Below are 17,201 nucleotides of genomic sequence, written 5' to 3' on the forward strand. Positions count from 1 at the left end.
GAGGTTGTGCGGTTGTTTGAAGGCAAGAAGTGAGGATGGCCTTGGCGAGATGTTCGTCTTCATGAATGACATGTTGAAGGCTCCGGAGAAGATATTGTAGCTTCTCCGCTCCGGGGAAGTACTGGACGATGAAGGGTACTCTGTCCGCCGTGTCCCGTGTTTGTCTTCTGAGGAGGTCGGTGCAGTTTACAATACACATCTCTTTAACCTGTGCTTAACCCTCTCCACTCACATTGTCTGTACCTTTAAGACTTGATTACCTGTAAAGACTTGGATTCCAACCATTATTTTGTAAATTGTGTTTGTGTCTTTATATGCCCTGTTTATGAACAGAATTCCCGCTCACCTGATGAAGGGGCAGCGCTCCGAAAGCTAGTGGCTTGTGCTACCAAATAAACCTGTTGGACTTTAACCTGGTGTTGTTAGACTTCTTACTGTGTTTACCCCAGTCCAACGCCGGCATCTCCACATCAAATTAACATGCCCAGCCTTGTACTGCTAACTGCAGCCTGCCTTTTGTCATTTATAACTCCAATTAGGAGGTCAAAGCATGCCTGTGGATTTAAAGCAATACACCATAAAATCTCTAGTTGGAGGGGATTCCGATCCTACACCGGGGAGGGGTGGTTGGGGGTGGGGGGGGGGGGATCATGCAATCACTCACTCTCCTCTCTCTCACCTACAGGTGCCATCAGAAAGAGGTCAAGGCCGAGGCTCAGCAAATCCAACTTAAACAGAAACCTGGAGAGGAGCAAGGGCATCGCTGTTAAATAAAGAGTATCCCTCGCGGCCTCACAGCTAACACCAGCACCCTCCACCAGCCCAGAGAACCCCACCTTGGTGAATATTAGGTCTAGTGTAGGAAGGATCTCATATTGTGGTGCTCACTGCATGGCCACATGTCCACAGCAGGAGGAGGCAGATTCAGCCAAGCTCACTGGCACTTGGAGGGAGTACTGGGGAAAAGGTATCTGCGAGGTCCGATGAGGCAGCAAGATATGAGGGAACATCAGGCAGAGGTGGTAGAGGCCTTTAACAGAGTGGCACGTTGGAGGTCTCCATGGCTGACTCCATGGAGAACCTGGAAATCAGCAGGAAATTAAGGAGTAAATATGTAAGGAGATTACAGATAGCTCCAAGAAAAATAGGGTGGTAATAGTCGGGGATTTTAGCTTTCCCAACATTGACTGGGACAGCCATAGTTTTAGAGGGTTGGATGGAGAGAAATTTGTTGAGTGTATTCAGGAGGAATTTCTCATTCAGTATGTGGATGGCCCGAATAGAGAGGGGGCAAAATTTGACCTCCTCTTGAGAAATAAGGAAGGGCAGGTGACAGAAGTGTTAGTGAGGGATCACTTTGGGACCATAATCATAATTCTATTAGTTTCAAGATAGGTCTGGCCCAAAACTTAAAATTCTAAATTGGAGCAAGACCAATTTTGATGGTATCAGGCAAGAACTTTCAAAAGTTGATTGGGGGAGTCTGTGGGAAGGCAAAGAGACATTTGGTAAGTGGGAGGCTTTCAAAAGTGTGTTAACCAGGGTTCAGGGTAAGCACATTCCTCTGAGAGTAAAGGGCAAGGCTGGCAGAAGTAGGGAACCCTGGGTGACTCGGGATATTGAGGCCCTGGTCAAGAAGAAGAAGGAGGCACATGACATGCACAGACAGCTGGGATCAAGTGAATCCCTTGAAGAGTAAAGAGGGTGTAGGGGTAGGGTTAAGAGAGAAATCAGGAGGGCAAAAAGGGGACATAAGATTGTTTTGGCAGATAAGACAAAGGAGAATCCGAAGAGCTTCTACAAATACATAAAGGGCAAAAGAGTAACTAGTGAGAGAGTAGGGCCTCTTAAGAATCAACAAGGTAATCTATGTGCGGATCCACACGAGATGGGCGAGATCCTGAATGAATATTTCTCATCAGTATTTACTGTTGAGGAAAGCATGGATGTTAGGGAACTTGGGGAAATAAATAGTGAGGTCTTGAGGACGGGGTATAGAGTATAAAAGCTGGAGTCTGATGATGCAGCTGTATAGAACGCTGGTTAGGCCACATTTGGAGTACTGCGTCCAGTTCTGGTCGCCGCACTACCAGAAGGACGTGGAGGCGTTAGAGAGAGTGCAGAGAAGGTTTACCAGGATGTTGCCTGGTATGGAGGGTCTTAGCTATGAGGAGAGATTGGGTAGACTGGGGTTGTTCTCCTTGGAAAGACGGAGAATGAGGGGAGATCTAATAGAGGTGTACAAGATTATGAAGGGTATAGATAGGGTGAACAGTGGGAAGCTTTTTCCCAGGTCGGAGGTGACGATCACGAGGGGTCACGGGCTCAAAGTGAGAGGGGTGAAATATAACTCAGATATCAGAGGGATGTTTTTTACACAGAGGGTGGTGGGGGCCTGGAATGCGCTGCCAAGTAGGGTGGTGGAGGCAGGCACGCTGACATCGTTTAAGACTTACCTGGATAGTCACATGAGCAGCCTGGGAATGGAGGGATACAAACGATTGGTCTAGTTGGACCAAGGAGCGGCACAGGCTTGGAGGGCCGAAGGGCCTGTTTCCTGTGCTGTACTGTTCTTTGTTCTTTGAGTGTATGTATTACAGAGAGGGAGGTGCTGGAAGTCTTAAAACGATCAAGGTAGATAAATCCCCGGGACCTGATGAAGTGTATCCCAGGACATTGTGGGAGGCTCGGCAGGAAATTGCGAGTCCCCTAGCAGAGATATTTGAATCATCGATAGTCACGGGTGAGGTGCCTGAAGATTGGAGGGTGGCAAATGTTGTGCCTTTGTTTAAAAAAGGCTGCAGGGAAAAGCCTGGGAACTACAGGTCAGTGAGCCTCACATTTGTGGTGGGTAAATTGTTGGAAAGGATTTTGAGAAACAGGATCTACAGGCATTTAGAGAGGGAAGGACTAAGTAGGGTCAATCAGCATGGTTTTGTGAGTGGAAAATCATGTCTCACAAATTTGATTGAGTTTTTTGAAGGGGTAACCAAGAAGGTAGATGAGGGCAGTGCACATGGACTTTAGCAAGGCCTTTGACAAGATACTGCATGGTAGGTTGTTGCATAATGTTAAATCTCACGGGACACAGGGTGAGGTATCTAAATGGATACAAAATTGGCTTGATGACAGAAGCCAGAGAGTGGTTATAAAGAGTTGTTTTTCAAACTGGAGACCTGTGACCAGTGGTGTGCCTCAGGGGTCGGTGTAGGGTCCATTGTTATTTGTCATTTATATTAATGATTTGGATGAGAATATAGGAGGCATGGTTAGTAAGTTTGCAGATGACACCAAGATTGATGGCATAGTGGACAGTGAAAAAGGATATCTCGGATTGCTTATCTTGATTATAGAATTACCTCTTGATTATAGAAGGGATATTATTAAACTAGAAAGAGTGCAGAAAAGATTTACTAGGATGCTGCCGGGACTTGATGGTTTGAGTTATAAGGGGAGACTGGATAGACTGGGACCTTTTTTCTCTGGAGCGTAGGAGGCTGAGGGGTGATCTTATCAAGGTCTATAAAATAATGAGGGACATAGATCAGCTAGATAGTCAATATCTTTTCTCAAAGGTAGGGGAAAAACTAGAGGGCATAGGTTTAAGGTGAGAGGGGAGAGATACAAAAGTGTCCAGAGGGGCAATTTTTCACACACAGGGTGGTGAGTGTCTGGGACAAGATGCCAGAGGTAGTAGTAGAGGCGGGTCCAATTTTGTCTTTTAAAAGGTGTTTAGACAGTTACATGAGTAAGATGGGTATAGAGGGATATGGGCCAAATGCGGGCAATTGGGACTAGCTTAGGGGTGTAAAATAAAAGGACGGCATGGACAAGTTGGGCCGAAGGGCCTGTTTCCACGCTGTAAACCTCTATGACTCGACTCTGTGACTCTAACCTGGTCTTACAGATTCAAGCTCTCAAGACCACGCTCTCAAGACCAACCGCAACATTGTCATCAAACCAGCAGACAAAGGAGGGGCCATCGTCATACTGAACAGAACGGATTACTGCAAAGAAGTGTACCGACAACTGAACAACGAGGAACACTACAGACAGTTACCCGCAGATCCGACCAAAGAACACACCCGTCAACTCAACACTCTGACCAAGACCTTTGATCCGGACCTTCAAAGCACCCTCTGTGCTCTCATCCCACGTACTCCCCGCGTTGGAGATCTCTACTGCCTCCCAAAGATATACAAGGCAAACACACCCGGCCGTCCCATCGTATCGGGCAATGGGACCCTGTGCGAGAACCTCTCCGGCTATGTCGAGGGCATCCAGAAACCCATTGTACAAAGAACCCCCAGCTTTTGTCGCGACACTACAGACTTCCTACAGCATAGAACATAGAACATAGAACAGTACAGCACAGAACAGGCCCTTCGGCCCACGATGTTGTGCCGAGCTTTATCTGAAACCAAGATCAAGCTATCCCACTCCCTATCATCCTGGTGTGCTCCATGTGCCTATCCAATAACCGCTTAAATGTTCCTAAAGTGTCTGACTCCACTATCACTGCAGGCAGTCCATTCCACACCCCAACCACTCTCTGCGTAAAGAACCTACCTCTGATATCCGTCCTGTATCTCCCACCACGAACCCTATAGTTATGCCCCCTTGTAATAGCTCCATCCACCCGAGGAAATAGTCTTTGAACGTTCACTCTATCTATCCCCTTCATCATTTTATACACCTCTATTAAGTCTCCCCTCAGCCTCCTCCGCTCCAGAGAGAACAGCCCTAGCTCCCTCAGCCTTTCCTCATATGACCTACCCTCCAAAGCAGGCAGCATCCTGGTAAATCTCCTCTGCACTCTTTCCAGCGCTTCCACATCCTTCTTATAGTGAGGTGACCAGAACTGCACACAATATTCCAAATGTGGTCTCACCAAGGTCCTGTACAGTTGCAGCATAACCCCACGGCTCTTAAACTCCAACCCCCTGTTAATAAAAGCTAACACACTATAGGCCTTCTTCACAGCTCTATCCACTTGACTGGCAACCTTTAGAGATCTGTGGATATGGACCCCAAGATCTCTCTGTTCCTCCACAGTCTTCAGAACCCTACCTTTGACCCTGTAATCCACATTTAAATTAGTCCTACCAAAATGAATCACCTCACATTTATCAGGGTTAAACTCCATTTGCCATTTTTCAGCCCAGCTTTGCATCCTATCTATGTCTCTTTGCAGCCTACAACAGCCCTCCACCTCATCCACTACTCCACCAATCTTGGTGTCATCAGCAAATTTACTGATCCACCCTTCAGCCCCCTCCTCTAAGTCATTAATAAAAATCACAAAGAGCAGAGGACCAAGCACTGATCCCTGTGGCACTCCGCTAGCAACCTGCCTCCAATCCGAAAATTTTCCATCGACCACCACCCTCTGTCTTCGGTCAGACAGCCAGTTCCCAATCCAATCGGCCAACTTTCCCTCTATCCCACACCTCCTCATTTTCATCATAAGCCGACCATGGGGGACCTTATCAAACGCCTTACTAAAATCCATGTATATGACATCAACTGCCCTACCTTCATCAACACACTTAGTTACCTCCTCAAAAAATTCTATCAAATTTGTGAGGCACGACTTGCCCTTCACGAATCCGTGCTGACTATCTCGGATTAATCCGCATCTTTCTAAATGGTCGTAAATCCCATCCCTAAGGACCCTTTCCATCAATTTACCAACCACCGAAGTAAGACTAACCGGTCTATAATTACCAGGGTCATTTCTATTCCCTTTCTTAAACAGAGGAACAACATTCGCCATTCTCCAGTCCTCTGGCACCATCCCCGTGGACAGCGAGGACCCAAAGATCAAAGCCAAAGGCTCTGCAATCTCATCCCTTGCCTCCCACAGAATCCTAGGATACATTTCATCAGGCCCAGGGGACTTATCGACCGTCAGTTTATTCAAAACTGCCAAGACATCCTCCCTCCGAACATCTATTTCCTCCAGCCTATTAGCCTGTAACACCTTCTCTTCCTCAAACACATGGCCCCTCTCCTTGGTGAACACTGAAGAAAAGTATTCATTCATCACCTCGCCTATCTCTACTGACTCCATACACAAGTTCCCACTACTGTCCTTGACCGGCCCTAACCTCACCCTGGTCATTCTTTTATTCCTCACATAAGAGTAAAAAGCCTTGGGGTTTTCCTTGATCCGACCCGCCAAGGACTTCTCATGTCCCCTCCTAGCTCTCCTAAGCCCCTTTTTCAGCTCATTCCTTGCTAACTTGTAACCCTCAATCGAGCCATCTGAACCTTGTTTCCTCATCCCTACATAAGCTTCCCTCTTCCTTTTCACAAGACATTCCACCTCTTTTGTGAACCATGGTTCCCTCACTCGGCCATTTCCTCCCTGCCTGACAGGAACATACCTATCAAGGACATCCAGTATTTGTTCCTTGAAAAAGTTCCACTTTTCATTAGTTCCTTTCTCTGACAGTTTCTGTTCCCAACTTATGCCCCCTAATTCTTGCCTAATCGCATCATAATTACCCCTCTCCCAATTGTAAACCTTGCCCTGCCGTACGGCAACTCAGCACACATGGAGCAGTTGAACCAGGAGCACTCCTCGTCACAATGGATGTCTCGGCACTCTACACCAGCATCCCCCACAATGATGGCATTGCTGCAACGGCCTCAGTACTCAATGCCGTCAACTGCCAGTTTCCAGATGCAATTTTACAACTCATCCGCTTCATCCTGGACCACAATATCTTCACCTTCAACAACCAGTTCTTCATCCAGATACACGGAACAGCCATGGGGACCAAATTCGCACCTCAATATGCCAACATCTTCATGCACAGGTTTGAACAAGACTTCTTCACCGCACAGGACCTTCAACCGATGCTATACACTAGATACATCGATGACATTTTCTTCCTTTGGAGTCATGGTGAGCAATCACTGAAACAACTCTATGATGACATCAACAAGTTTCATCCCACCATCAGACTCACCACGGACTACTCTCCGGAATCGGGCGGCACGGTAGCACAGTGGTTAGCACTGCTGCTTCACAGCTCCAGGGACCTGGGTTCGATTCCCGGCTTGGGTCACTGTCTGTGTGGAGTTTGCACATTCTCCTCGTGTCTGCGTGGGTTTCGTCCGGGTGCTCTGGTTTCCTCCCACAGTCCAAAGATGTGCGGGTTAGGTTGATTGGCCATGGTAAAATAGCCCCTTAGTGTCCTGGGATGTGTAGATTAGAGGGATTAGTGGGTAAAATATGTAGCAATATGGGGGTAGGGCCTGGGTGGGATTGTGGTTGGTGCAGACTTGATGGGCCGAATGGCCTCTTTCTGTACTGTAGGGTTTCTATGATTTCTATGATTTCTTGGACACACGCATCTCCATTAAAGACGGTCACCTCAGCACCTCACTGTACCGCAAGCCCACGGATAACCTCACGATGCTCCACTTCTCCAGCTTCCACCCTAAACACGTAAAAGAAGCCATCCCCTACGGACAAGCCCTCCGTATACACAGGATCTGCTCGGATGAGGAGGATCGCAACAGACACCTCCAGACGCTGAAAGATGCCCTCACAAGAACAGGATATGGCGCTCAACTCATCGATCAACAGTCCCGACACGCCACAGCGAAAAACCGCACCGACCTCCTCAGAAGACAAACACGGGACACGGTGGACAGAGTACCCTTCGTCGTCCAGTACTTCCCCGGAGCGGAGAAGCTACGGCATCTCCTCCGGAGCCTTCAACATGTCAATGATGAAGACGAACATCTCGCCAAGGCCATCCCCACACCCCCACTTCTTGCCTTCAAACAACCGCGCAACCTCAAACAGACCATTGTCCGCAGCAAACTACCCAGCCTTCAGGAGAACAGTGACCACGGCACCACACAACCCTGCCACAGCAACCTCTGCAAGACGTGCCGGATCATCGACACGGATGCCATAATTTCATCTGAGAACACCATCTACCAGGTACACGGTACATACTCTTGCAACTTGGCCAACGTTGTCTACCTGATACGCTGCAGGAAAGGATGTCCCGAGGCATGGTACATTGGGGAGACCATGCAGACGCTACGACAACGGATGAATGAACACCGCTCGACAATCACCAGGCAAGAGTGTTCTCTTCCTGTGGGGGAGCACTTCAGCGGTCATGGGCATTCAGCCTCTGATCTTCGGGTAAGCGTTCTCCAAGGCGGCCTTCACGACACACGACAGCGCAGAGTCGCTGAGCAGAAACTGATAGCCAAGTTCCGCACACATGAGGACGGCCTAAACCGGGATGTTGGACTTATGTCACATTATCAGTAACCCCCACAGCTTGCCTCCTGGACTTGGAGTCTGTCCTGTCTGGAGACAATACACATCTCTTTAACCTGTGCTTAATGCTCCCTCCACCCACATTGTCTGTAGTGTGTTAGCTTTTATTAACAGGGGGTTGGAGTTTAAGCGCTGTGGGGTTAAGCTGCAACTGTACAGGACCTTGGTGAGACCACATTTGGAATATTGTGTGCAGTTCTGGTCACCTCACTATAAGAAGGATGTGGAAGCGCTGGAAAGAGTGCAGAGGAGATTTACCAGGATGCTGCCTGGTTTGGAGGGTAGGTCTTATGAGGAAAGGTTGAGGGAGCTAGGGCTGTTCTCTCTGGAGCGGAGGAGGCTGAGGGGAGACTTAATAGAGGTTTATAAAATGATTAAGGGGATAGATAGAGCGAACGTTCAAAGACTATTTCCTCAGGTGGATGGAGCTATTACAAGGGGGCATAACTATAGGGTTCATGGTGGGAGATGTAGGAAGGATATCAGAGGTAGGTTCTTTATGCAGAGAGTGGTTGGGGTGTGGAATGGACTGCCTGCAGTGATAGTGGAGTCAGACACTTTAGGAACATTTAAGCGGTTATTGGATAGGCACATGGAGCACACCAGGATGGTAGGGAGTGGGATAGCTTGATCTTGGTTTCAGATAAAGCTCGGCACAACATCGTGGGCCGAAGGGCCTGTTCTGTGCTGTACTGTTCTATGTTCTATGTTCTATGTCTGTATCTTTAAGATCTGGTTGGCTGTAGGGATTTGCATTCTAATCAGTATTCTGTAACTTGATTTTGTATCCCCGTGCCGTGTTTGAGAGCAGATTTCCACTCCATCTGATGAAGGGGCAGTGATCTGAAAGCTATCCGGCACGTCTTGCAGAGGTTGCTGTGGCAGGGTTGTGTGGTGTCGTGGTCACTGTTCTCCTGAAGGCTGGGTAGTTTGCTGCGGACAATGGTCTGTTTGAGGTTGCGTGGTTGTTTGAAGGCAAGAAGTGGGGGTGTGGGGACGTGCCGGATCATCGACACGGATGCCATCATCTCACGTGAGAACACCATCTACCAGGTACACGGTACCTACTCTTGCAACTCGGCCAACGTTGTCTATCTGATACGCTGCAGGAAAGGATGTCCCGAGGCATGGTACATTGGGGAAACCATGCAGACGCTACGACAACGGATGAATGAACACCGCTTGACAATCACCAGGCAAGACTGTTCTCTTCCTGTTGGGGAGCACTTCAGCAGTCACGGGCATTCAGCCTTGGATCTTCAGGTAAGCGTTCTCCAAGGCGGCCTTCACGACACACGACAGCGCAGAGTCGCTGAGCACAAACTGATAGCCAAGTTCCGCACACATGAGGACGGCCTAAACCGGGATGTTTATGTCACATTATCAGTAACCCCCACAGCTTTCCCCCTGGACTTGCAGAATCTCACTAGCTGTTCTGTCTGGAGACAATACACATCTCTTTAACCTGTGTTGAATGCTCCCTCCACCCACATTGTCTGTACCTTTAAGACCTGGCTGGTTGTAGAGATTTGCATTCTAATTAGTATTCTGTAACTTGATTTCTGTGTCTGTGCACTGTTTGAGAGCACATTTCCACTCCATCTGACGAAGGAGCAGTGCTCTGAAAGCTTATGGTATTTGCTACCAAATAAACCTGTTGGACTTTAACCTGGTGTTGTGAGACTTCTTACAGGGTGATTAAACTCAGGAATGTTCAGGGACCAGTATTAGAGGAGCAAATATCTCTCAAACGTTTGTGGGTTGGAGGAGATTACAGAGATAGGAAGATAGGAGCAGGAGGAGGCCATTTGGCCCTTCGAGCCTGTCCCATCATTCATTACGATCATGGCTGATCGTCCAACTCAATAGCCTATCCTGTTTTCTTTACCTTTGATCCCATTCGCCCCAAGTGCTATATCCAGCCGCCTCTTGAATACATTCAATGTTTTGGCATCAACTACTTCCTGTGGGAATGAATTCCACAGGCTCACCACTCTTTGGGTGAAGAAATGTCTCCTCATCTCCATCCTAAATGGTCTACCCTGAATCCTCAGACTGTGACCCCTGGTTCTGGACGCCCCCACCATCAGGAACAAAGGAGCAAGACTATGGAGGGATTTGAAAACCAGGGTGAGAATTTTAATATCAGCTGGGGTGGGGATGGGCTGTAAACTTGGCAAAGGTGTTTTTTTTTACAATTTAACCAACTGAACATCAGTTTAAAGAGAAAATAGGAAAGTGGGATTAGTTTGAGGAATGGAAAATAGGGAACAGAGTAAACAAATAAAAGCAAATTACTGCCAGTGCTGGAATCTGAAACCAAAAGAGAAAATGCTGGAAAATCTCAGCAGGTCTGGCAGCATCTGTAAGGAGAGAAAAGAGCTGATGTTGAGTCCAGATGAGCCTTTGTCAAAAGAGGAAACAATAGGATTAGTTCAGTGAGAGAGTAGAAAAGTTGGGTTTGTTTAGAGAGAGCGCAGGGTTACAGTGATGTGTATTTGTACTGGATAGGGTAAATGTAAAGGGGGATTGGTTACTAATTTATTAATAGTGGGACCCACTGAGTAGCAGATTGTGCATTGCCCATTTAAATTGTTGGTCCTTCAGCAGACGCTGGGCGCCTGCGCACCTTTGGCCGGAGTTGGGCTGCGGGCGATGGCTCCTTTCAGAAAGCGGAGTAAAAGTTACCCGTTCCTGAGCCAGGAGTTTCTCATCCAGAACCACGCCGACATTGTGTCGTGTCTGGTTGTCCTGGTCCTCATCGGGCTTATGTTCGAGGTCAGAAACACGGGAGGTGAAACTCTCTGCACCGCTTTCAAAAAGTTTCAGAAACTTTAGCAAACTTTTCCCCGGCTGCTCGGCTGCGCGGCCTGAAGCCGGATCTGCCGGCCCGCTGCACATTGCTGAGGCCCGGCACTGGGCAGCAGGCTGACTCGGGGCTGTCAGTGCAATGGGGAAGCTTCAGTGGGTCAGCGCCTGAGATCCTGCCACGTCTCAGAGAGAGAGAGAGGGAGGGAGGAAGGGGTGGGGGAGGAGAGAGAGAAAACATCAAGATAGCAAGAACTCTGGAAAGGCACAGGGACAGAGGAGAAAGAAAACAGGGAGAACAAAGTCGGCGAAAGTAAATGGAGAGAGGGTGTAAAAGGAGATAGAGAATGGAGAAACAGGGAGGGATAAGAGTGTGGACAAATTGAGAGGTTAGAGTGACTTCCCTGTGTCAGGGTTTCTGTTTGAACTATTGCCTGGTAACTGTTGATAACACTGTGCCCCTCTCCCATCACTCCGCAAATGGTTATCCTTTTTGAAAATTACAAATCCACTTCCACCATTCTTGCATGGAACACATTCTACGTCACAAAACGTTCTCCTTATATCACCTCTCACTTTTCTGCCAATTTTCTGCAACCTTTGTCCCTCTGGCTACCAACCTCCCTTATTTACTCTATCAAAACCCTTCATAATTTTTGAAGCATCTATTAAATCTCCTTAACCATCTCTGCTCCACACACAATATTCCCAGATTTTCCAGTCTCCAAATATAACTGAAGTTCCTCAGCCCAGAAATCATTCTAGTAAATTCCCTCTACGTTATCTCTAATCTCTTGACATCTGCTGAAAGTATGGCGCCTGTGCTTGAACACCATACTCAGTGTTTTATATCGATTGAGCATAAGCTTGGTTTGTACTCTATTCCTTGATTAATAAAGCCAAGGATGCCAGGTTTTTCAAGCTTTCTCAAGTTGGAACATTCACCATTGGGACTCCGCCTGCTCTGTGATTAAAATTATACCATTGGTTCATATTGTCCTCCTTCACTCTTCCTACCAACACTTCAGACTTCTCTTTCAGCTTAACTTTGATGGCAGGAATCTTTTAGAGATATTTTGTCCTGGTTTATTAATTGGTATTTAGAAAAGTATAGGCTAATAAATGAAAGACGGTATGGATTTGTCAACGGTAAATTGTGTTTACCAATTGCTGAATCCCTCAGCACTAACGTCCTGAGGGTTACCATTGACCAGAAGCTGAACTAGACCAGCCATATAAATACTGTGGCTACCAGAGCAGATCAGAGGCTGGGAATTCTGCAGAGGGTAATTCACCTACTGATTTCCCAAATCCTATACCCCATCTAAAAGGCACAAGTCAGGAGTGTGACGGAATGCTCTCCGCTTGCCTGGATGAGTGCCGCTCCAACAACACTCAAGAAGCTCAACACATCCAGGTTAAACCAGCTGCCTGATCCACATGCTATCCACTCTCTCCACAGCCACAGTGTGTATCATTTGCAAAATTCCATGCAGCAACTCACCAAGCTTCTTTCAGCAACAGCGTCCAAACTCATGACCTTTATCAGCTAGAAGGACAAGGGCAGCAGACACATGGTGACATCAAGTTCCCCTCCAAGTATGCACCATCCTGATTTGGAAATATATCGCCATTCCCTCACATTGACAGCACTGTGGGTGTACCTACACCACATGGACTGCAGTGGTTCAAGAAGGCAGCTCCCCAGCAGCTTCTGATGGAAAATCTTTTACTCTGACTCTGGCTGAGTCAGCGACTTTCATGAATGGGAAAATAATGTTTGACCAATTTAGAAACCCAATTTGATTGAGTGTTTTTATGAAGTGACTGAGAGGGTGGATGAGGGTAGAATGGTTGATGTATATATGGCCTACTGATGGGTGCCAGTTACCAGCTGTATTGGTAGATTTATAGTTATTAATTTTGGACTTATTTCCAACTTATCTTTTATTCCCTAGGTTACAGCAAAGACAGCGTTCATGTTTATTTCCCCACAGAACAACGTCAGCACAACAACTGCAGGTAACAAGTCAGAAACTGGCTTCAAAGCTGACCAGTGAGCTGGACATGTGGACTGGGTTGAAGCTAAGGGAGTGTACAAGGCACAGTTCAAGTATTCCACTGTTTGGTTGATTTCTTTGAGAGTATCGGAAAATTTAACCAGAACCTTTCTGCAGGGATTGCTACTGATGGTTTTCCAAACTGGCTGATGTGGGAATTTCTAAGTTATAAATGGTCACCTCAGCCGAAAACTACAAAATTCTTGAACTTTGAAAAAGAAATTCTCCCTTTATAAAAAAAACCTGATGTTTATGAACACGGTCAAGCTGATTTTATTGTTTTAAAAATGCTTATAAAGACCCTAAGACTGCCTGCAGCATTTGAAATAGTCATAGAGGTTTACAGCATGGAAACAGGCCCTTCGGCCCAACTTGTCCATGCCGCTTAGTTTTTCCATTAAGCTAGTTCCAATTGCCCGCGTTTGGCCCATATCCCTCTGCACCTATCTTACCCATGTAACTGTCTAAATGCTTTTTAAATGACAAAATGTGTACCCGCCTCAACTATATTGAGAGCAATAGAATTTTGGACTGTAGGGGACTTGAGAAATATTGCCATTGGGTGAGGAAGTGGAATTGAAATGGAAGATCAACCATGAGTGTACTTAGTGGCGGCGGAACCATGTGGCCTACTGCTCCTATTATGTTCTGAAATGGATCAGAGGAGGCCATTCAGCCCTACTTGTCTATTCAGCCATTCCTCCCTGGGCTGACCTATTTTCTAGTCCGTCCAGCTACCTTAGCTCCTTTTGGGAGAGAATTTCACCCCCGGTGTGTTTCTGAATCTCACTCCTGAGAGGCCTGGTTCTGATACTGATTCCCTCTAGTCCTACCCAACCAACAGAGATAGGAGAAACTATCTGTTCCCCTTTATATCTTCAAAACTTTAATCAAATTCTAAATTCCAAGGAGAAGAATCATAGAATGTTTACAGTAGACATAGAAACGAGAAGCAAGAGGAGGCCGTTCGGCCCTTCGATCCTGCTCCGCCATTCACCTTGATCACGGCTGATCATATTCAATATCCTGATCCCTCCCCCTTCCCCCCACATCCCTTGATCTCTTTAGCCCCAAGAGCTATATCTAATTTCTTCTTGAAATTAAACAATGTTTTGGCCTCAACTACTTTCCGTGGTAGTGAATTCCACACATTCACCACCCTCTGGGTGAAGAAATTTCTCCTCACCTCAATCCTAATAGGTTTACCCCTTATCCTCAAACCATGACCCCTTGTTCTGGACTCCCCAAATAATGGAAACATTCTTTCTGAATCTACCCTGTCTAACCCTGTTAGAATTTTATAAGTTTCTATGAGATCCCCCTCTCACTCTTCTAAACTCCAGTGAATATTATCCTAACCAACTTAGTCTCTCCTCATATGACAGACCTGCCAGCCCAGGAATCAGCCTGGTAAACCTTCACTGTACTCCCTCTATAGCAAGGACATCCTTCCTCAGATAAGGACACCAAAACTGCACACAATACTCCAGGTGTGGCCTCACCAACACCCTGTACAATTGCAACAAAACATCCCTGTCCCTATACTCAAATCCTCTCACTATGAAGGCCAATATACCATTTGCCTTCTTTACTGCCTGCTGTACCTGCGCGCTTACTTTCAGCGACTGATGCACGAGGACACCAAGGTCTCATTGAGTATCCACCTCTCTCAATTTACACCCATTCAAGTAATAATCTGTCTTCCTATTATTGCTACCAAAGTGGATAACCTCACATTTATCCACATTATACTGCATCTGCCATGCAGATACCCACACACTCAGCCCGTCCAAATCACACTGAAACATCTCTGCATCCTCCTCACAGCTCACCCTCCCACCCAACTTTGTATCATCCGCAAATTTGGAGATAATACATTCAGTTCCCTCTTCCAAATCTTTAATTGATAATGGGAACAATTGAGGTCCCAGCACGGATCCCTGCGGTATCCCACTAGTCACTGACTGCCAATCAGAATAAGTCCCATTTATGCCAACTCTTTGCTTCCTATCTGCTAACCAGCTTTCTATCCATCTCGAGACATTACCTGCAATCCCCTGTGCTTTAACTTTACACAGTCGTCTGTTATGTGAGACCTTGTCGAAAGCCTTCTGAAAGTCTAAATAAACCACATCCACTGGCTCTCCTCGGTCAACTCTACTAGTTACATCCTCAAAGAATTCCAATAGATTCATCAAGCATGATTTTTCCTTTTGCAGGTAAGAGACATTGTGCCTGCAATTGCTATGCTGTCTCTTGGCAAAAACAATTTAGCCAATTCTACTCCTCCCACCCTCCCCCACAACCCAACAGATCCTCTCGATTCAGATGCTTGCTCCATTTTCTTTTGAAAGCCATGATTGAATCTACTTCCATCACACTCCAGGGTGAGGGTGGGATTGGGTCAAAAACAAAGACGGTCAAGATGAAGGAGAAAGGTCACAGTCTAAAATTGTTGAACTCAATGTTGAGTCCAGGGGCTGTAACATGCTTAATCAGAAGATGCTGCTCTTCCAGTTTGCATTGGGCTTCATTGGAAGATTGCAAGAGGCCACGGATGGACATGTGGACATGAAAACAAGATACTGAGTTAAAATGGCAAACGACAGGAAGATCGGATCAAACTTGAAGATGGAGCAAAGTGTTGTGCAAAGCAGTCCCCCAGTCTACGTTTAGTCTCCCAGTGTAGAGCAGATGGGAGCAGCGAATACAATAAACGCTGGATCGATGCCAGGAAGTTTGATGTGGTGGCCATTACGGAGACTTGGATGTCTCAGGGACAGGACTGGATACTCCAGGTGCCGGGATTCAGATGTTTCAGGAAGGACAGGGAGGGAGGCAAGAGAGGGGGTGGTGTGGCACTGCTGATCAGGGATATGTCACAGCTGTAGAGAAGGTGTATGCTGTGGAGGGATTGTCTACCGAGTCTCTGTGGGTGGAAGTTCGGAGTGGGAAGGGGTCGATCACTTTGCTGGGAGTTTTCTATAGGCCGCCCAATAGTGACAGGGAGGTGGAGGAGCAGATAGGGAAACAGATCCTGGAGAGTTGCAGTAATAGCAGAGTTGTTGTGATGGGAGACTTTAATTTCCCAAACTTAGATTGGAATATCCCTAGGGTAAGGGGATTGGGTGGGGAGGAGTTCGTTAGGTGTGTTCAGGAGGATTTCCTAACACAGCATGTGGACAAGCCTACAAGAGGAGAGGCTGTACTTGATCTGATACTGACCAATGAACCTGGACAGGTGTCAGATCTCTCAGTGGGAGAGCATCTTGGGGATAGCGATCATAACTCTATCTCCTTTATGCTTGCATTGGAAAAAGAGAGGATCAGGCAAGCTAGGAAAGCGTTTATATGGAGTAAGGGGAAATATGAAGACACAAGGCAGCAAATTAGAGGAGTAAATTGGAAGGAGGTATTCTCGGGGAAATGTACTGAAGAGAGGTGGCAGTTTTTCAAGGAATGTCTGTCTAGAGTTCTACAGGACAACGTTCCGAGCAGACAGGGAGGAGTTGGTAGGTTAAAGGAAACGTGGTGCACGAAAGCTGTGCGGGACCTAGTCGAGAAGAAAAGGAAAGCGTACAAAAGACTCAGAGAGCTTGGCAAAGATAGGGATTTAGAAGAGTATACGGCTTGTAGGAAGGGACTAAAGAAGGAAATTAGGAGAGCCAGAAGGGGTCACGAGAAGGCCCTGGCAGGTAGGATTAAGGAGAACCCTAAGGCGTTCTATAAATATGTGAAGAGTAAAGGGATGAGACGTGACGGAATAGGGCCTATAAAAGGTGAAGGCGGGAAAGTCTGTACAGAACCAGTAGAAATGGCAGAGGTGCTCAATGAGTATTTTGCCTCAGTTTTGACAGAGGAGAAGGACCTGGGTGGATGTACTGCGGGCGTGCGGTGGACTGAAAGGATTGAATATGTGGACTTTAAGAAAGAGGTTGTGCTGGAATCTTTGAATGGCATCAAGATAGATAAGTCGCTGGGTCCGGATGGGATGTACCCCAGGTTACTGTGGGAGGCGA

At 46.9% G+C, this 17,201-nt stretch overlaps 1 protein-coding gene across 1 annotated transcript in view; it reads left to right on the forward strand.

The window, feature by feature from the left end:
- Positions 1-10,932: 10,932 nt before the first annotated feature.
- LOC144490157 (translocating chain-associated membrane protein 2-like) overlaps positions 10,933-17,201 on the forward strand; it is a gene marked incomplete at its 3' end in the record, with an annotated part of 29,088 nt that continues 22,819 nt past the window's right edge. The window contains exons 1-2 of the mRNA XM_078207966.1: positions 10,933-11,092; positions 13,081-13,144. Of these exons, the coding sequence (XP_078064092.1) occupies positions 10,970-11,092; positions 13,081-13,144 (187 nt within the window). The remainder of the gene's footprint in view (positions 11,093-13,080; positions 13,145-17,201) is intronic.

This window comes from Mustelus asterias, unplaced genomic scaffold (genome assembly GCF_964213995.1).
Source record: "Mustelus asterias unplaced genomic scaffold, sMusAst1.hap1.1 HAP1_SCAFFOLD_2957, whole genome shotgun sequence".
NCBI classification, from domain to species: domain Eukaryota; kingdom Metazoa; phylum Chordata; class Chondrichthyes; order Carcharhiniformes; family Triakidae; genus Mustelus; species Mustelus asterias.